Source organism: Chelmon rostratus, chromosome 1, assembly GCF_017976325.1.
Source record: "Chelmon rostratus isolate fCheRos1 chromosome 1, fCheRos1.pri, whole genome shotgun sequence".
Classification (NCBI taxonomy): Eukaryota; Metazoa; Chordata; class Actinopteri; order Chaetodontiformes; family Chaetodontidae; genus Chelmon; species Chelmon rostratus.
The window spans coordinates 31580775-31600003 of record NC_055658.1 but is presented as its reverse complement, the minus strand read 5'-3'; the positions used below and the strand labels follow the sequence as shown (position 1 = coordinate 31600003).

The 19229-nt window shown below is 40.1% G+C and overlaps 2 protein-coding genes across 2 annotated transcripts in view; one reads left to right on the top strand and one right to left on the bottom strand.

The window, feature by feature from the left end:
* The window catches only part of pex16 (peroxisomal biogenesis factor 16), a 10863-nt gene extending 7290 nt beyond the window's left edge, over positions 1-3573 (bottom strand). Inside the window, exons 1-3 of the mRNA XM_041933780.1 lie at positions 2199-3573; positions 1974-2009; positions 1077-1153 (exon numbers count right to left, since the gene is read on the bottom strand). Of these exons, the coding sequence (XP_041789714.1) occupies positions 1077-1153; positions 1974-2009; positions 2199-2331 (246 nt within the window). The 5' untranslated portion in view covers positions 2332-3573. The remainder of the gene's footprint in view (positions 1-1076; positions 1154-1973; positions 2010-2198) is intronic.
* On the top strand, positions 2461-19229 carry cars1 (cysteinyl-tRNA synthetase 1). Its single transcript, XM_041933743.1, is given in 24 exon segments — positions 2461-2545; positions 2548-2634; positions 5340-5567; positions 7035-7126; positions 7581-7669; positions 7777-7873; positions 9085-9183; positions 9595-9744; positions 9850-9990; positions 10492-10580; positions 10678-10799; positions 11008-11120; positions 11271-11399; positions 11541-11670; positions 12425-12528; positions 12752-12849; positions 13113-13302; positions 14238-14306; positions 14669-14750; positions 14925-15005; positions 15846-15913; positions 16173-16232; positions 16326-16409; positions 16574-19229. Coding segments are annotated over 24 exon segments (2601 nt in total). The 5' UTR covers positions 2461-2475; the 3' UTR covers positions 16703-19229.

The following is a 19229-nucleotide window of genomic DNA, read 5'->3' as shown; positions in this document are numbered from 1 at the left end:
CTGCCTTACTCACTTGCATCTAGTTTGATCTGTCACTTTCACTTTCACTCATCTCTACATGAATTTTATTTAAGAAGCCAAATGTCCTGAGGCCCTCTTGGAATTGCTTGTATTTATTTATTACTATTATTATAATTATTATCAATGTAATTCTTCTTCTTCTTCTTCTTCTTCTTATTATTATTATTACAACATTATTAACAGACAGCCTATGAAAACAAATAGCTTTTAGCTAGCTAACTGGCATACTGATCGCCTGTACAACACTTTATGATGGATGTTTTACAGGTAATTTGTTAAGATCTGTGTTGAAGTCAATAACTCAGACTGTGACTGTAACTCAGACGACGTTTGTTGTCTTTGTTGCTCATAAAATAAAAACTGTTACACCTGTTGTGCCAAAAAGCGATCTCTAAAGAGACACATACCTAAAGAACATGTGAGGTTGGTTTGTCTTCAGACACATGTAATGTAGAACATACTGTATGTATATAGAAATATGTATACAGTACTACCTGTTTATACCTCCACACGCTGCAGAATTCACTACATGTATATTTATTTTACTGCTGTTTACAAACTATGGCAGTGTGTGCTTTAATGTGCTTTACCTGTTCATCTCTACTGCACACCAGCCTGCCTCAGTACAAAACTCTAAATAATATTTTATTTCATTCTTATTGTTTTTAACTCATGTCTGTAAATTCTAAGACCACTTTATTCAGACATCTTTGATATGTGACTGTTTACTGTCTGTCATTGTGGTGTAAAATGTATAAAAGGGATTGAGAAAGAGTGTAATGTATAAGATGGGTGGAACTGAACACATTAAAAAAGGCCAGTTAACCAGAGACGCCTCTGCTCAGCACAGAGCTCCAACATTCATCTTTTTTAAATTTAACTCAGGTTCTTGCAGTGTTTTTGTTTGACGGGTTACAAAACTCATATCCAGCTTTAGTCTCTGGCATCATCTCTTTCATCCTGTATAATCCAAGCCAGCCTTAGTCCTATATCAAAATGCAGCAAACATTTATTTCTCTGTGAATGAAGTCTGAGATTATGAAGCAGCTGCTCACCACAGGGAGGGCACATCTCAGCCCTTTGCGCAGAATACTGTCATTGAACAGCACCAGGAGATTGGACGCCGAGTACACTGAAAGAGACGAACACCATATATCACGATGTACCATCCGCTGTATATGACTGTAATCATATAATGGACTCATGATGTGTAAATAACATGATATATACTTCACATTCACAAAAACACAATTTATCTGGATGTAATACTGAGGATTTTTTCTGTTATCGTGTCAAACATTCACAGCTAACAAAACTACAAATGATGTGTTTATGAGGGAAGGAAAATGAGACAGCCTGGTTATCATGATCAATTAATCATTTTTCTGATTCATAACAATCTTTAAAATGTAGGTGACATCCTCAAATATCTTGTTTCATCTGATAATCAAAAGCCAAATATATTAAATATTCAATAATCAATGACCAATGATCACAAGTGAGAAGTTTGAAACTGACATTTTTGTTCGATAACTTCAGATTATCAAATCGTTGATTATTTTTCTGTTAATCGACCAATTAATTCATCTACTAATAGTTCCAGCACAAATCAATACTTTTTAAATTTTTAGGACTTAACCAAAAAAAAACAACTCATAATGGATCATCTGCTGATTTTTATTTATTTATTACCTGAAATATCTCAGATGAAAAACCATGTTGTAAAAAAAAAAAAAAAACCTTTAATGTTTTTTAAAGAGTTTTTGATATGAGTGAGACATTTTACATCTGTTTGACATTTTATAGATATATAAGACGATGGTGACTATGATCAGATCACATACATATCAGGCTGGTGGATTTATGGGATTAACAGTAATTATTGCTTGGTGTGAAGAAGAGAGGAGTGGCCTCAGAAAAAGCAGCTGTATTGACTCTTCACATGTACTCACCTAGTTCTGAGATTTCATGGGAATCTGCAAATCGCCCTGCAAACCAACAGTCATAACAATCAGTGCGTGCTGAGGACAGTAAAACCAGGGTCATGTTTTTATTAACTACAATGAAGCTGCTCTGCACCAAAGTTCAGACCTGAAGCTGAGCTCTCACACAGCCTCTCGGCGGTGTCACATTTTAATCTGCATCACTAGTCGAAGTAAGAGCCAGCTGTCACTGACCTGCGATCAGGTAGGAGAGTGTCCGCACCGTGCTCTCCAGCTGTGCTGTGGCAGCTGGGTTCCTCCGCACATACTCCGTGTAGCGCTCATAAAGACGAGTCAGTCTGTCGATGTGCTCTTTCATGTGCGACATTTCTGCGTTTACTTACTGCACACTGAAACATACACTCTTCATTTAGCCGCTTTGGTCACAATATGCCAGCTACACGGACAAGTTTCGTAGTTTGGAATACATGAGACTTCTCACAGGCGATCTTAAAATCCAAACTTCCGCTCGATGAACCGTCAGTCATTTCCGTCCCCCTCGCTCTCGGGTTCAAACACTTTGGTTCCTGTTCCCACTGCTAGTATTTAGTGCACGGGTTCTCCTTCCGGACACGTTATTGTTGCATCAGCATCCAACCATCCAGCACTGTGGACATGTCGACCTCAGGAGGTGGGTAAATTTTCTTATTCAACTTACAGACAAAAACAATGACAGCACGATTTAATGTGTTTTGACGAACTGTCACAGCCAGCAAGCTGACGTTAACTTCGTGAGCTACCTAAAGCTGTGCTAAAGCTTTCAGGCGAGCCGCTTAGCTGCAGGTAACCAGTCAGTGACTGACAAGCCGAACCCCCCTTTAAAAATCAGTCTGTTTACACTCATAGATAATGGAGCGGATCGTACCGGCAGAGACACGCAGGGCAACAAATGCGAGTTAACAGCTTTACCGAATTAAAACGAGACTCTCTCCAATTCGACATAGATTCCATATGAAGTATTTTAATTAGACAGCGAAAATTTCAAGTACTATAAGTGGTTAAGAGTTTTGAATGGTGTTTGGTTTGGCGTGTGCAGAGAAACACAACATGTGGCACAGCACGGTGCTGTAGACTCAACATCTCTGGACTGATGAGAATTAGCTGTAGCTCGTCATTTAACAGTGGCCCCAGTTTGTGTCTGTCTGGTATTATGAGCATAAAATGCAACCGGACATACCGTGCTCATGTACCCACAGAGCAGTCATCTATGACTAAAATACTAGAATAAATACTAAATCTTTATTCCGTTTATTTCACTTCGTCGTTGCATCAGCTTGAACAGGTTAGAACGGTTGTCCTCACATCTGGCCAGATGTTATTCTACATGCAGTGAATATTTCCAGAGGACATTAAAGGAATTACTGAGGCTGTCATATATTTGTTAAATGATAGATTTTGTTCAATTATATATATTTAATTTCAGTGCTTCCATTTATTTTGTGTAACTGCCTTACTCAGTTGCATCTAGTTTGATCTGTCACTTTCACTTCACACTTTCATGTCTACATGAATTTTATTTAAGAAGCCAAATGTCCCTCTTGGAATTGCTTGTATTTATTATTCTTATTATTAGTAGTAGTATTACTATTAGTATTATTTACATTATTATGAGACAACCTATTAAAACAAATAGCTTCACCATACCATACCGCTCACCTGTACAACACTTTATGATCAATGTTTTATTGGTAGTTTGTTCAGATCTGTATTGAAGTCAATAACTCATACTGTGACTGTAACTCAGGTAAGATTTGGTGTCTTTGTTTCTCGTAAAACAGAAACTGTTACACCTGTTGTGCCAAAAAGTAATCGTCCGGCAAAATGTCTGTTTTAAAGATATTTAATCTGGTAAAAAATACTGCATTTTAGCAAAACTGCAATGAAGATTTTTCTCTTTTTATTTTATGTATAATCCATCCATAAATCATGTTCAGTACAGTCTAGTTTCCAAATATATATATGTGTCATGCCTGGTTACAGTATAAACATCAAACACTGCTTTGATTTGATTATTCTGTTACAAGAAACTTTCACACATACCTTTGCTATCACCCCGGACAAAGTGACGTATATTTGCACGTTCGGACAGTTTGATCCAGATAAAAGCAGCTGCAGACGAATAAAAGTCAGTCAGTTTTTGGCAGACAATCACTTTTTGGCCCCACACCCCCCACCTCTGAGCCCCAGGTGTCACTCTGACTCGGGACCTTTGTTGCATTTCTGCCCATTTCACTCCGTGTTCACACATGTTGATGAGACTTTGCTTTAAAAGCTGCATGGATGCCCAACAACTACGTTCGTTTCTATTTTACGTTTCCAGGTTTTGTTGTTTTGCAGCATTTTCTTTCAGGATCATCAAAGTTGTGCAAAAACTCCCTTTTCTCCATCCCTTCTTTCAGCTGGCACGTTGTGCTTGGACCTCACTAATCCACATCGGTGTCTATACTTTGTGGTTTTATGAGGCGGTTTTGTTTTGACTTTGTTTCACTTTCAGTCTGAGTTTTTCAAGCATCCTGTGTGGATGGAAAAAAACCTTTAAGTTTCTGTCTCACCTCTTCTTTGTGTCCATTTCACTTTCACTCTTCGTCGTCATTTCTGTGAACGCTGTGTTTTACGATAGAAAAGAGGATGTTTTTCTGTCAGTGCATGGATGGACAATCATTAATTGAAAGGGCAGAGCTGATCCCTGATCAAGATTGATTGACATTTTGAACTTTTTACATTAGTTGAGTTATTTATCATTTCGTTCCTTTCATCTGATTATCTGTGTTTGTCATGTTCTCAAACCCTGCATTGAGCCTTTTTATCAAATGCAGCACATCTGAGCATCACGGCCAGAGACGATGTTAACTCTGCTCGACCGTGTCGGGTTACACACGTCTATAAAATATTGTGTTAGCCCTCATTGCTGTTGTTGGACTCTTGTTGCAACATTCAACATCTGTCCAGTCATTACAACAGCTCTTCTTCTCCTTTCACTCACTCATGGGTGCAGTATTACACCTGTCTTCAGCACACGAACATCCAGAAAATCTGCTCTTCTCTGAGGTTGAAACATGTACGAAAAGTCTGAAGGATTACATTTCGTGTATCCTGTGTGATGTTTTGGGACAGCAGGGTTTGTGTCATTTAATCAGTAGTAATCAGTTTTAACCTTAATTCATATTGTTTCATACTTGGACGTGTGCTGTCTCAGGTCTCGGCTGTGAGTCTGGTCGTGCTGGTTATCCCACTGTTCAGCGTCCAGGCCCTTGTTGTGCTGTTGTCTGTGTTTTCTCAGGCTGTTGCAGCCAGGTCGGTAATTCTTTGTGAATGTTTGCCCTCTTGTTTCTGCAGCCTTTGATTATGGCTTCTTGCTACACATAAATGAGGAGGCCGCGCTGGCAGTGGCCCTGAATGACTACCTAACCTCACGCAGCTACCTGGCTGGGTTCAGCCCCTCCCAGGCCGACCAGAAAGCCTTTAAGCTCCTCCGCAGGCCCCCAGATCCGCAGCATGTTCACGCTCTGCGCTGGTACAGGCACATAGCAGCTCTGCAGCAGGACCGCAGCCCTGAGAGCAGCAGTGAGTAGACAGATGCAGGCATGAACAGGCTAGACGTGCTCGTGGTCCCTTCTGTCGCAGCCTGTGTGAGGTCCCAAAGGCGGGAAACCGAAAGCAGCTCTAACCTGCACCTCTGCAGACACTCACATGCATGAACCCACAACTCTTTTGCAGGCATTTGAATGAATCCAGCTTCCACTTGTCTTGTCAGTCATAGCAGCTGTCAGCTGGGACAAATCACACCCCCTGGTGGACATGTTGCTCTAAAGAGACACCTACCTAAAGAACGTGTGACGCTGAATTGTCTTAAAGACACGTAAGAACACACAGGAGTGTAAACTGAAGGAAATTGGAGTCAGTTTCCTGCATGTGTTGAAGAAACATTTGAACGTATTGTGTGCAGTCCCCTCTGGGTGTTTGAGCATGCTATGTGAGGCTTCAACAACTGATTTTCTCCCGGCTTTGAAATACACAGTCTGCTCCTTACCTGAAAATGAATGGCCACATTCCTTTAGCAGAGGTTTTGCTGGAAACTGGAGCTCAGTAAATAAGTGTACGGATAAAAACTGGGGCACTGTCCTAATTAAATTTGGAAAATAGAAACTGAAGGACCAGAAGAAGCTGATTTTTCTCTTGTTCAGTGATGTGTTTACTTTGGAGAAGAATCAATTTGAATGTTTTTGTGATAAATAAAAACCTCTAGAAAGCAGATATTACTTTAATTTCCTCTGAATATTCTGTCTCTGGCTCAAATTAATTTTTTAATAATTCATGTGAAGGAGAATAATAACCTGTGGGTGAATTCTCCTGTCGGTTTCTTTTTCTGTCTGCTGCGCACATACGTATGGATTTGTCATTTGCCTCAGTGTCAGGAAAGCACCGAACATAAAATACTCACAGCAGAAGTGAAACATTTAGTCCATTCATCCATCAGTCAAATGGCAGAAAAAGATCTGCAACGATTTCAGCTTTTCCACCTGATTTCATTTGTTTCAGCTTCTTGAATCTGAATATTTGGAGCTTTTCTTTGTTTTCTGTGATCGTGAACAATTGAAATACATCAGCTTGCCTTCTGCGAAACTGCAGCGGGCATTGATCGCTATGATGTGATGTTTTACTGACCAAAATATTAATTGATAATGAAAATATGTTAAGGTGCAACCATGAATCACAGTAATGTATTACTGATGCAAGGGAGTAAAAAGTCAGACCAATATGAATCTTCCCTCCAGTGTTTCTTCTCTGTTCTGCACAAGGCAAACTAATGTGTATTGATTACATCTATTGAATTTAAAGCCCCTGTGTGGAGATCATTCAGTTTCATTGTTAGTGTTAAGTTTTCAATCCCAATAACAGCTTCAGTGTCTGTCAGATATTTTAAAATCCTGCACAGAGTGGCTTTAAAGCATGACCGATGGAAGAAAACATGTGTGAAAAGTGTCCGTTTGGATCGAGCGTCTCTAATCATTTCAATGTTTGTAATTTCAGTGAAAGGAAAGCGGGTTCAGCCCCCCTGGTCTCCACCAGCAGGAACAGATGTTCCCCAGCTGCGACTCTACAACAGCCTGACGAGAGCAAAGGTAGGCCAGAGGCAGACATCGGATCCTCGTCGAGGTCTGCGAGGAAAACGATCGTCATGAACTGTCTGGGAAAAAATCCATGTCCAGACAGAGAAGCGCCTGAAATTTAAAGATGGAAACGATGCAGACTGTTTGTTTGGCCTTTCCATCCATTTTACTTACTAATACTGCAACTTTAAATTTAGGCTCTTTATGTGCCGCCTGCACAGCGTTGTCTTCTCCGGAAGTCGATTGTCAGCTGTTTGGAACTGTAGTAGAAGATAGAAAATTATTTGCAATCTATCACTCAGTTCAGCCTCCTGTCAACGATCAGATTCCTTGTAAGGTGGCAGTCAAGTTCCCTGCAGCAGCAGGAAACTCTGCACCCGTGCACCTCCATGCCTGCAGCAGGACGCAGATGATAAAGGTTTCCTGTCGCTCGATTGATTCTCTGATCAGCTCGTTAATGTTTCAGGAGCTGTTCGTTCCTCAGGATGGGAACAAAGTAACGTGGTACTGCTGCGGACCTACAGTGTACGATGCCTCACACATGGGCCATGCCAGGTGAACAGACCATAGTAAACAGTATTCACTGTGCACAGTTACTCTTCCTGTCAGCGTTTTCTCTGGTTTCTCTCGGATCTGTTTGTGTAATCTGTGTCTTTGCACAGGTCCTACATATCTTTTGATATTCTGCGAAGGATATTGAGGGACTACTTCAAGTATGACGTCCTGTACTGCATGAACATCACAGACATCGATGACAAAGTAAGTGTGATTAGAAGAAAGGCTTCGTCTTCACTGGTTTGTACTTTTTTTTTTAATTAGATGCATTAATAACCTTGACCTAACTTTTCTAGATCTGGACTCAGTAGATTTCATTTTCTCTTCTAATCAGGACAAACACTCTCTGAAGTATTCTGAAGTACAAGTTTTCTTGTTTGTCGGCACATGCTGAATGTAATAGAATAGAATTTATCAGTTAGGGGTGGGACTTTTGATTCACTTAAGTGTCATGATTCTTTTTGTTTTGGTTCCTGAATCGATGTTACACATATTTAACTACGTAGTGCTAGCATTACACTTCACATGTTTAACATTAAACGTGTGCTCATATTTAGAGGCATGTGCTTTCTTCTTCACATGGCTAGCTCAGTCTGCTGCCTGCTACAGCAACCTGATAGGGTCAAAACTCAAACCCAAAATCCCCACTGGGTTTAAAAGTTTAACCACCACTGGATGGATGTCACGTCAGGAGAGGACAGCACATACAGTTTATTATTCTGACAGCATCAGCTTATATGCAGTGAAGTGATGAAACAAAACTCTGAATGACTGACTGACAAGTGATGTGCTTTGTTTTTGGACTCATGATGAACCGTCTCTAGAAGTGTATGATGTTAGAAAAGCAAAGAAATATCACCGTAAATCAGAATATTGAACAGCAATACTTGTAGAATCACAATAGTTAAGAATTGCAATACGTATCAAAGTATTGTCACAGTATTGAATCAGGAAACGAGCTTTGTAGTTATTATTAAAACTAAATCTGAACGGAAACTATATCATAAATAAATGATATTGATAGTATATATATAGATAGATAGATAGATATACTTTATTTATCCCAAGCTGGGAAATTGCAGTGCAGCAGCAGCATTACACACAGTGAAATAAGTGAAAAATTGTGAAATAAGACTATATAATATAATATAATATAATATAATATAATTAGTTATAGTGCAGTTCAGTGGTTACTTGGAGGCTAATTCACACATCACATGATATAAATCCTGAACAAATGGAAGACCTCACCAGAGAAATATCCAGGTGATTCCCACTCTGTTATGGAGTAATAATAATGATGTTCCAGGTATATTTATGATGATAATGATTCAGGCTTCAGTTTCAAACAGCGTCTCATGAGTCAGTATGTTTATGGCATTTATGGGCTGTATGTCGGTATTTGTGTCTTTCAGATCATTAAAAGGGCTCGACAGAACTACCTGCTGGATCAGTACAAGGAGAAGCAGCCGCAAGCTGCTCAAATACTGCAGGATGTCCTGAGTGCCAGAGGGGTGAGACCGCACCCTTTAATACACCGATGCATGTTCAGCAGCCAAGCTGCTGCGCTTTGTGTTGTTTTTGTGCATCTTTAAAAGGACTTTAAGAAAACAAGATCACCACATCATGCTTTGTCCAGTGTTGATAACAAACAGAAAATGTGCTTCCACAACTGAGCCTTGTAGACGAGTTTCCCTCTGGGTATCAGATCTACCATAACAGAGACAGATTAACCACAACATGCTTCAAACAGCTGGCTGTGATTGGTCAGACACCAGATCAGACAAACTCTGAACATCACTTTCTTCTGATGAAGCTTAAGTGTAGAAGCCTTAAATCACGATAGCCGTGATTATACTGTTTGATGGCCTGAAGGTTTCTGTGCTCTCAGGTGAATCCTCATGTGCTCGTCTTGCTGTTTTCAGCCCTTTCAGGCCCACTTGGCTTCCACGACAGACCCAGATAAGAAGCAGATGCTGGAGAGACTGGATGCTAGTGTTACAGCCGCTCTGCAGCCCCTGCAGGCGGCGATGGAGGGCAAAGCAGCAGATGGGGTCGTTCAACCTCTGGCCCAGGTGAGACCACAGTTATAAAGGAGTCCATCACTTGTTCTGCATAGTAATCAATAAAAATGAGCCGTTTCCAGGCTTTAATTTTTCCCTTCCTTCCTTCCTGTCAAGGCGCTGTTGGAGAATTCCAAGGACTTGCTTGCTGATTGGTTGGACAAGCAGTTTGGAAGTCAGGTGACCGAGAATTCGATCTTCTCCATTCTGCCGAAGTACTGGGAGGGCGAGTATCATAAAGACATGGACGCCCTGAATGTGAGTACAACAGGAGGAAGACGAGGTGAACGATTTGCTGCAGTGATCGAGGCGCCATCATCTTTGTGTGAACCGGGCCTCGTGCAGTAAACCAGCAGATATTATACTTTAAAAATATGTTTCTTATAAACACTTTGATTCTATGCTTTGTGTTTGTTTATACTGTAACTGTAATAAATTAACCATCCGAATCTGATTTGGTCTTATTTTTAACATGACGTCGCTGTTATATTCACGCTATGTGAATGTATGATACTTTCCTTCGTATTATACTTCCAGTAGTTTACATGCAAAATGATATAGGCCCTAAAAATATGCCAAAATGTGAACATAATCTGTGTCGAATGCAGTTTTCCAGGGTTTAAAACAAACATCTCTGATTCTTTTTACAACTTAAGAAACATACACAATGTGGCCACAAGTATGTGGACACCCCTGAGATACTTTTGGCCATGTAGTGCATCATTGTTTTTGTGCATAAATTGTCTTTATGGTCTTCAGGTTCTTCCTCCAGACGTCCTCACTCGAGTCAGTGAATACGTGCCCGAGATTGTGGAGTTTGTGAAGAAGATCGTGTCAAACGGTTACGGGTGAGGAAGAAGCTGCCTGTGTTTACAGCTCGTATTACACCCGCCCTGTCAGTTATAGCAGTATAGCTGTAATTATTTGGTTTTCTGATGTTTGCAGATATGAATCAAACGGTTCTGTGTACTTTGACACCTCGAAGTTTGATGCCAGTCCGCAGCACTCGTATGCCAAGCTGGTGCCAGAGGCGGTCGGGGACCAGAAAGCCTTACAAGAGGGAGAAGGTACGTTTCAGCTGCCCCTTTTTCGCCTGGTTTTACATGATTACAGCAGCAGAAAATGAAACACTTTCTGTGAGAGCTGATGAATTGGTTGTGCACTGTGTTGCATCTTCCATTACCACCAGGGGTCGCCAAAGTCAGAAATGTTCAAACCTCGCTCACGGGGCCTTTAACGTTTTTGGACCTTTTCTGTACCTCACTGTCCCTGCAGGTGACCTGAGCATCTCTGCTGAGAGATTAAGTGAGAAAAGGTCCCCCAATGACTTTGCCTTGTGGAAAGCCTCCAAGCCCGGAGAGCCTTCCTGGGACTCTCCATGGGGGAAGGTGAGACATCATTCTTCATGTGGTGTGTTGTTAAACTGACATCCTGCAGGATGATAGACTGACTTTCACTCAAGAAAGTAGAAAATGAGGAACTTTTTGGCGGGGTTGATGCACTATTGATTGTTTGTGTTCCTTTGAACGTCAATCCAGGGAAGGCCCGGCTGGCATATTGAATGTTCGGCCATGGCTGGCTCTATCCTGGGAGAGTCCATGGACATCCACGGTGGGGGGTTTGATCTTCGATTCCCTCATCATGACAACGAGTTGGCTCAGTCTGAGGTACCAAAGCAAAGTGCAGAGTACAGGGTGCACAGAAAGCATTCAAACGTTAGTTAGAGATGATTACCTGTGGTGTGTTTAAAGATACTAGCAGTCAACGAGTAGAAGGGTCCTGATCACCATTGGTTATTTTCCTCACAGGCCTTCTTCGAGAATGATTACTGGGTCAGGTACTTCCTGCACACCGGACACCTGACGATCGCAGGCTGCAAGATGTCAAAATCTCTGAAGAATTTCATCACTATTAAGGACGCCTTGGAAAAGAACACAGGTGACTCATCCAGTTGCGTTGGAAGTCATTCATGTGTCGTTGTAGACACGTGAAATAATTCTCTGTACAGTCTAAACTGCAGGTTATTCGGTCAAACTGAATAAATAACTACACTCTTACACATAAAGCACACATGTCCCAGCAGTGTTGCACATTACAAAGTGTTTGCACAGCTGTGGACTATTGATCTTTTCACATCTCACTTGAAGTGGAGTGACACTGGGAGCTAGTTCCACTGTTAAATGCTGTCAGTCACTTACATTACCAGGTTGAAGTTCAAATGCTGCTAAAATGAAGCTACTAAAAGTTATATTGTTAAGCATTTAATAGAAGATATTAAAGGTTTGTCCAAAAAACAAGTCGACATTTAATTTTACAGTAAATAAATAAGTCACGTGATGAAAAGTTTTGAGCGTGACTTAACATTTAATATTAAAATTTAATTAAGCATGAACAGACTGTTCTTTTTTTATTTTTTTTTGGTAAATGTTTCATGTTGACTTTTCACATTATGGGGTGTATTTATTTCCGTCCTTTATTCAGGCACCAAACTGTCAAATTTCATTATTTACTCGATGACGGGTAAAATTTACAGATCAGAAGTATCGACGTATGTGTCAGAGCTTCATGCTGATCAGCAGAGAGCAACAGCAGCTCTTCAGCTCTCTTCTCACACATCACCCATCAATAATTTCATCGAAATCTAGAATCGAGACGAGTTTGTTTTAACTGTCGTCTTTTCGGCGTCCTGCAGCCCGCCAGCTCCGTCTGGCCTTCTTGATGCATTCCTGGAAAGACACCCTGGACTACTCTTCCAACACCATGGAGTCAGCTGTCCAGTATGAGAAGTTCATGAATGTAAGTGATGAGATGAGGGATGGATGGATGGACGGATGGACGGATGGACGGATGGATGGATGGATGGACGGATGGACGGATGGATGGACGGATGGACGGATGGACGGGCGGATGGACGGACGGATGGATGGACGGACGGATGGATGGATGGATGGATGGATGGATGGATGGGCCTTTTAGTTCAGTTTGCTGTAAATCTTGATGTTTGTCTTGCATATGACAGGAATTCTTCCTGAATGTGAAAGACATACTGCGCTCTCCTACTGACATCACCGGCCGGTTTGAGAAGTGGGAGGCTGAAGAGGTGGAGCTCAACAACAGGTAATATAGCAAAGATGGGAGTGATGCATTAGACATTGAGTTGTAGAAGATAAACCTCATGAAATTTTCCAGAACGGGTCATTTAACATGATAATACATTTAAAAAACACAAGTTCAAGACATCTAAAGGTCTTAATTTGTTTTATAAAAAAAGGCCGACCTGCCGCTCACTGCTGAGCACCAGAGTGTGCCAGTGACTCGTCTGCACATTTAAACCAGTTAAAACAGACAAGTTGTCACCAATGGTTCCTCGTGTTGTGCAGTTTCTATGACAGGAAGTCTGCCATCCATGTGGCTCTGTGTGACAACGTGGACACTCGCACCGCCATGGAGGAGATGCGAATGCTGGTCACCCAGAGCAACAGCTACATCGCTAGCAGGAAGAACGCCAAGCTGAGGCCCAACCGCATGCTGGTGGAAAGCATCGCTGCGTATCTCACCAACATGCTGAAGGTGAGCACGTTCTTACTGCTTTCATCATCCAGGTGATCGTTACAGCCAGTTTCTCGTTCTGGTAACTATGACACTGACCAGTGTACAGTGAAAGGTTCAAGTTAGCTGCACTTCGTACCTCACCCCACACATTTATTGGTTGTACATTAAACAGTAATGACGTTGAGCTGATAACCAAACAGCAGCAGCAATAATTGATAAAGATAACAGAAATAAGTGAAGGGTAATATTACATGTCTGTACTGTCTGTGTCCAACCAATGAAACGTCATTGCAGCCAAACAGTGATCTCATGTTCTAACAGTTTTGACATGTTACGTGCGTGCACAGTCCCTCTTTTACATCAACATATGAGATACGTGTTATAGTCTTTATTGTTGACCGTACTGGGAGCAGATCATGTAGCAGCCACTAGATGGCAGTATAAGTTGGACCAGTAGGCCACGTGTAGGTACTCTTAGAAATTCTAAAAAATGAAATAAATAGAATTTAATGGCCTGATGTTATAGATGGTAGAATAAAGACGAATAATTTGTTCATTTAAACACACTTTCACTGATTAAATTGACTGCCTAAAGACGCCCTTAAAGATGCTCTTTTCTGGTAAACAAACAGCAATTTATTCATTCAGCAACATAATCTATAAACTATTTAAATTACATGTTCAGACAATGCAGGAAGCATTGTTGATATTTGAATCATGTCAATTTAGCTTTAATATAATAATTAGGATGATACTGTCATAGAGTTGAAATATGTGCAACTGATTCAGCTGTGAATATCACTGACCTTCAGTTTTTCCTGGTGACCTGAGCCATAAATTAATTACTTATTTCATCCCGTTTCCTCGAGTATGGATCCGATTTCTTGTACTGTGTTATATAGGTAGTGAAAGCATAATGCATTAAACCCACTGACCTGTCTCTTGTCATTTAGATATTTGGTGCCATTGAAGATTCGGCGTGCATTGGTTTCCCGATAGGAGGACAGAGTCAGAACAATGATGTAAGTTCAGAGACACTTTTCTGGGTTTTCACTGTTTCTGTCGTTAGGCTCACTTTGCCTCATGTCAAACACATATTTACATTCCCGACATCGCAAACTAAGTCAGTCCAGTCAGTTCTTTGGTGTTATTTGAAATCAAAAACCCTAACATCTTGTTTGTCTCACTCAGATTTTTAGGATTTCCCTCTACTCAGTGACTAAATATCTGTTGTTTAAATTTGAGATAATGTTTGTCAAAGCAAATTGCCCTAAAGCAGAAATTGTAGTAACAGACACAGAGTAGTTCATGCTTAGATTTATGTTTTTAATCTTCAGTATTTAAATCACACACAGTAAAATGTTGTTGCTGCTTTGTTTGCCAGCTGGAGAGCACAGTGATGCCGTACCTCATGGTGCTGTCCGAGTTCAGGGAGGGTGTCCGAAAAATTGCCCGAGAGGAGAAGGGTAGGAACCTGTGTTTTTATTAGTCTGTTCAAAAGATGCTGATCATCCTGTTCTTCTTACCTCTGTTTAAAATATTGTGTTGGTGATGGATCAGAGAAGGCGGAAACGTTTGTTGTAATATTGTATTTAGAGTTCGTCTTCAGGTCTGATCGTCCTGTTTTTCACATTATACAGTGACAGAGTTGCTGCGACTGTGTGATCTTGTCCGTGATGAGACGTTGCCGGAGCTGGGAGTCCGACTGGAAGATCATGAAGGTAACGGAGCTTAAAACTAAATATCCTGCCCTCTGTTACAAAAATAAGCTGTTTTTTGTTGCTGTTTTTGTTTTTAAGTAAAAGAACGTTAGCTTTGTCTGTTCCAGCTGTGTTTTCATGCATATCACTTCAGTGTTTTGTAGCAGGTTTGGTGGCATAAACACATGCGGGTCATTTTGTTCAAGCACAGTAACTCTTTTTGTAATACCGTATATCCAAATAGAAACCTGTAGTCAAATAAAAGCTGGGTCTCTAATTGAGGCCGGGGGAAAAATGAGGGTGGATTAACTCCTGATAGCTGTCATATTATTTATGCCAACTAAGCATAATGTATATTTCCATTGCCTTGATTTAATTAATCCAACAATATAATCATAGTATAATGATCAGCCAAACTGGATTTGGTAGTAATGTGAAAGCACCACAAGATGGCAGTAGCTACTTATCAAGTTCCAATCGGGAACCTTGCAAGTCAGTAAGTTTACCACAACACTTTCCTGCAAATGTTTCACAATAACAGCCTTGTGAAGAAATGAAGGTAAAAATGCTTTTAATTTGAAACGGATATTGGAAGTGTTGAGTTTGTGTTAAGGGCAAAGGGGAGTGAATTAATCAAGGTTTTGTACTAAAACACGATCAATTCTAGTTATCAGATAGAGGGAATTAGAAATAAAGGCCTGCCTTTAACACAAGCCTGCTTCAAATAAAGACCTCTTACCTTCTGCACTTGAAATAAATAAAGGCCCCGGCCACTATTTGAGGAAATAATAATTGTAAAGAAGTAAAAAACCCTGGTTTGGAAGGACAGGTAATAAATCTGCTCCTGTGACTGTGTTACAGGCTTGCCTACTGTGATGAAGCTGGTGGACAAGGACACATTACTGAAGGAGCGAGAAGAGAAGAAGAAGGTGAGGGGGGAGTGGAAATGCTGTCATCTGTATCTTTATTAAAATTACAGAAACTGGAAACCAGTAACTGTCCAGTAAACAAGCTATGTGTTGGTCTGTGTGACAGAAGGGATGCATCAACATCCCAGCTGGTTGCTCAAGAAGGGATTTCCTTTCATATTAGATGGGAGCTGAGCAGTAAATGTTGAGTGTCTGAGCTGAACGTGAATCATTTGTCATATAAACATTATCCGTGAACTCTTGTTCTCTTCGTTCTCAGGCGGAAGAAGAGAAGATAAAGAAGAAGGAAGAAGCTGCCAGGAAGAAACAAGAACAAGAGGTCACTCAGATGATTCCGCATAGAGAAGTTTAGTCCTCTTTTGATTCGCTGACAATGAACACGTTCACTTACTCACTTCTTTTCCTGTTTCAGATGGCTAAACTCGCAAAGATGAAGCTCCCACCAAGTGAAATGTTTCGCTCAGAAACCGACAAGTATTCCAGATTTGATGAAACAGTAAATCGTTTACTCTTCTCTCTAAATTTCATAAGAAATGTTTAAAGCTTTTTTTGTTGCTCTTTCCAACCAAAACATGCATTAATTTGATTTGTCTTTTATCAATTTGACCAATCAGAATTTGCTTAAAATTAGTTTTTTTTTGTTCTTGTTGCTGTCATCAGGGTTTCCCCACTCATGACGCTGAAGGGAAGGAGCTCAGCAAAGGACAAGCCAAGAAGCTGCGCAAGCTCTACGAGGCTCAGGAGAAATTACACAACGAGTATCTACAGATGAACCAAAATGGCAACTGATTCTGTTTACAGACTGCCCAAGCCATCCACTCCACACAATGCCTCCAGAATAAATGTCAAGGCCAGAGATGCTGGCTCATAGTTTGTCTCCTGATTCTCAGTTTCAGATCAGAAATCAACACACACAAAAAAAACTCAGAGTGATTATTATTTTTCTCAGTGAATTTCAGAATGAAGGTTAAAATTGACGCCTCTAAACCAAATTTCATGCATTATTTTTCAAAATGGGGAGGCGGGGGGGGTCCTCTCATATGGATTCTCAGACTCTCTGAACTCTACTGGAGGGATGAACCCCATCTTTGCAAAAGGTGTTCCCTCATTTGTTGTTTTGGGTCGAGATGTGACTGAAGGCCACAACATGTGGTCCACTTCATTGTCATACGCATGTACGGAAACATCTGCATTTGCTCTTTTTCTCCACTCATTCCTTCAGGTTTTTCCTTTAATTTGTCATCTGTCTGTAACTAAATTAAATTGGCTGAAGTTACTGGGGCCACAACTAACGATTGTTTCTATTATAGATTAATCTGCCAGCTGTTTTCTCGGTTAATGAATTAATCGTCTGTCTATAAAATTGAAGAAAAGAGTGAAAAATGCTCATTAGAATTTCTAACAGCCCAAAGAGATATATTCAGATTGCTCGTTTTATTCGACCAACAGTCTAAAACCCAAAGATATTCAGTTTAATATACTCTAATGAGTAGCTGGAACCAGCAAATAATTGGCACTTAGGCTTGAAAAACAACTAAAATGATTAATTGATTGTCAGAATAGCAACAAATTTTTTTTGTCAATTGAGTAATCGACTAATTGATGCAGCTCTAGAAGGCACCTTTTAAAAACAAATCACTTTTGGATAAATACTGTTTTACTGCTGTAGCTTCACCCACTGTGGACTCTGTGGACTTTTTTTTTTTTTTTTTTAGAAATATGTCATTTTATACAACCATTAAATCAGCTACTGAATAAAATGTATCATGAACTTTTTCTAAAATCCACCTTCAGTTAGGTTAACCTGTTGTTGCTCCTTCATTTTTACAAAGACCTTTGCAAAATGCTGATTCTTATCAGTGGACGTGAGTAGAAAAAGTAACTGGTATTGGTCATTAAAAAATAAAAAAATATCCTCAGTCACATCAAGGTGATTCTCAGATATTTGCTGCATTGCACAGATAAAGAGTATAACACCTGTGTTCATCTACAGAGGGCACAGCACCTTTACCAAGAGACCAGTTTTGTAAATTGCTGTAATTTGGCAGAGTTTCATAGGCTGAATTTGATGGATATGACATCACTCTTCGGTCTAGTTGACAAATACTGAAGAAGCTGCCAAAAAAATTCTGTTTCATTCCACTGATATTTACCAGCTATTGTATGATGGGTTATATGTACCAAGAATATTTTTGCTGATTCTGGACTTTTTTCCACACATTTAGCTTAACTTTAAGTATTTTCAGCTCATTTCTAATTTATGTTGCATATTACTTCACTGGATTTGTACAGTCTTAAAGGCTGAGGCTGCTGATATTCTAGATTTTTGTTGTTGTTGTCATCCAATCCCATGAAAAGACAAAAACCAGCAATGTGTTAGTTCATCATTGATTCTTGCAGAAGATGCAAAAAGAAGAAGAAGAAAACACCTCCCAGATGTATAGTTTCATTTTCAAAAAGATGAACTACAACTGCTCACTGTGGTTTTTATCAGATGTTAATCAACCAGGAGGAAATGGTGCATTTGTTTGGGACTATTTTAGTGGCGGATTAATACACATTCCCTCCAGTGAGTGAACAAGAGGGATAAGATATATCGGACAGTTCTTCTCTGTAGGATCAGGTCATTGTTGGTTTTGTTTTTTTTGTTTTTTTTTTGTGGGATTTGTTGACATTAAGAAATGATTAGAATATCAGCAGATTCATCATTTAAACCTGCAGCTGTTTTCTCATCATACTTACAACAGCTTAAACCCTCTGTTAATGTGCTCACTCATGGCTGAAGTGAAACCACATGAAGAGGAGCTTTTTATTATTCAACCGTCCATTAGGCTCATGTATTTTTGAATTGTTTTTGTGTTGCATTTTCTTGGTTAAATGAAGGCATAGCTGGAGTCTCGTTTTCAGATAGGAAGATGCTCAAATAAAGAGGCGGGGAGCACCACTGATTTTCTCCCAAGAAATAAAATTGATCATCCTTGATCCATCCCCTTGAGAGTTCAGGGATGGTGACAGTGATCCTAAACCACCTATTGGAAAGATAAAGTCGTCACTGCAGTGGCTGAAATACGATGTTGTTCTTTTTTAAAAGGCACAGGTGAATACATGGATGAATGTTAATTTGCCCGAATAACAGACATTCAGGCTGTGACAGAATGAGACATGAAATTTGATGACAATTACAAGTGGAAACAACACATGCCTTTCACGATGACGAAATTCTGTACATCTGTTGTCCAAATGGAAGGTATGGATTTATACTGCTGCAACCATTTAATGATTTTACTGCTCAATCTCAATAAATGCTGAAACAGGG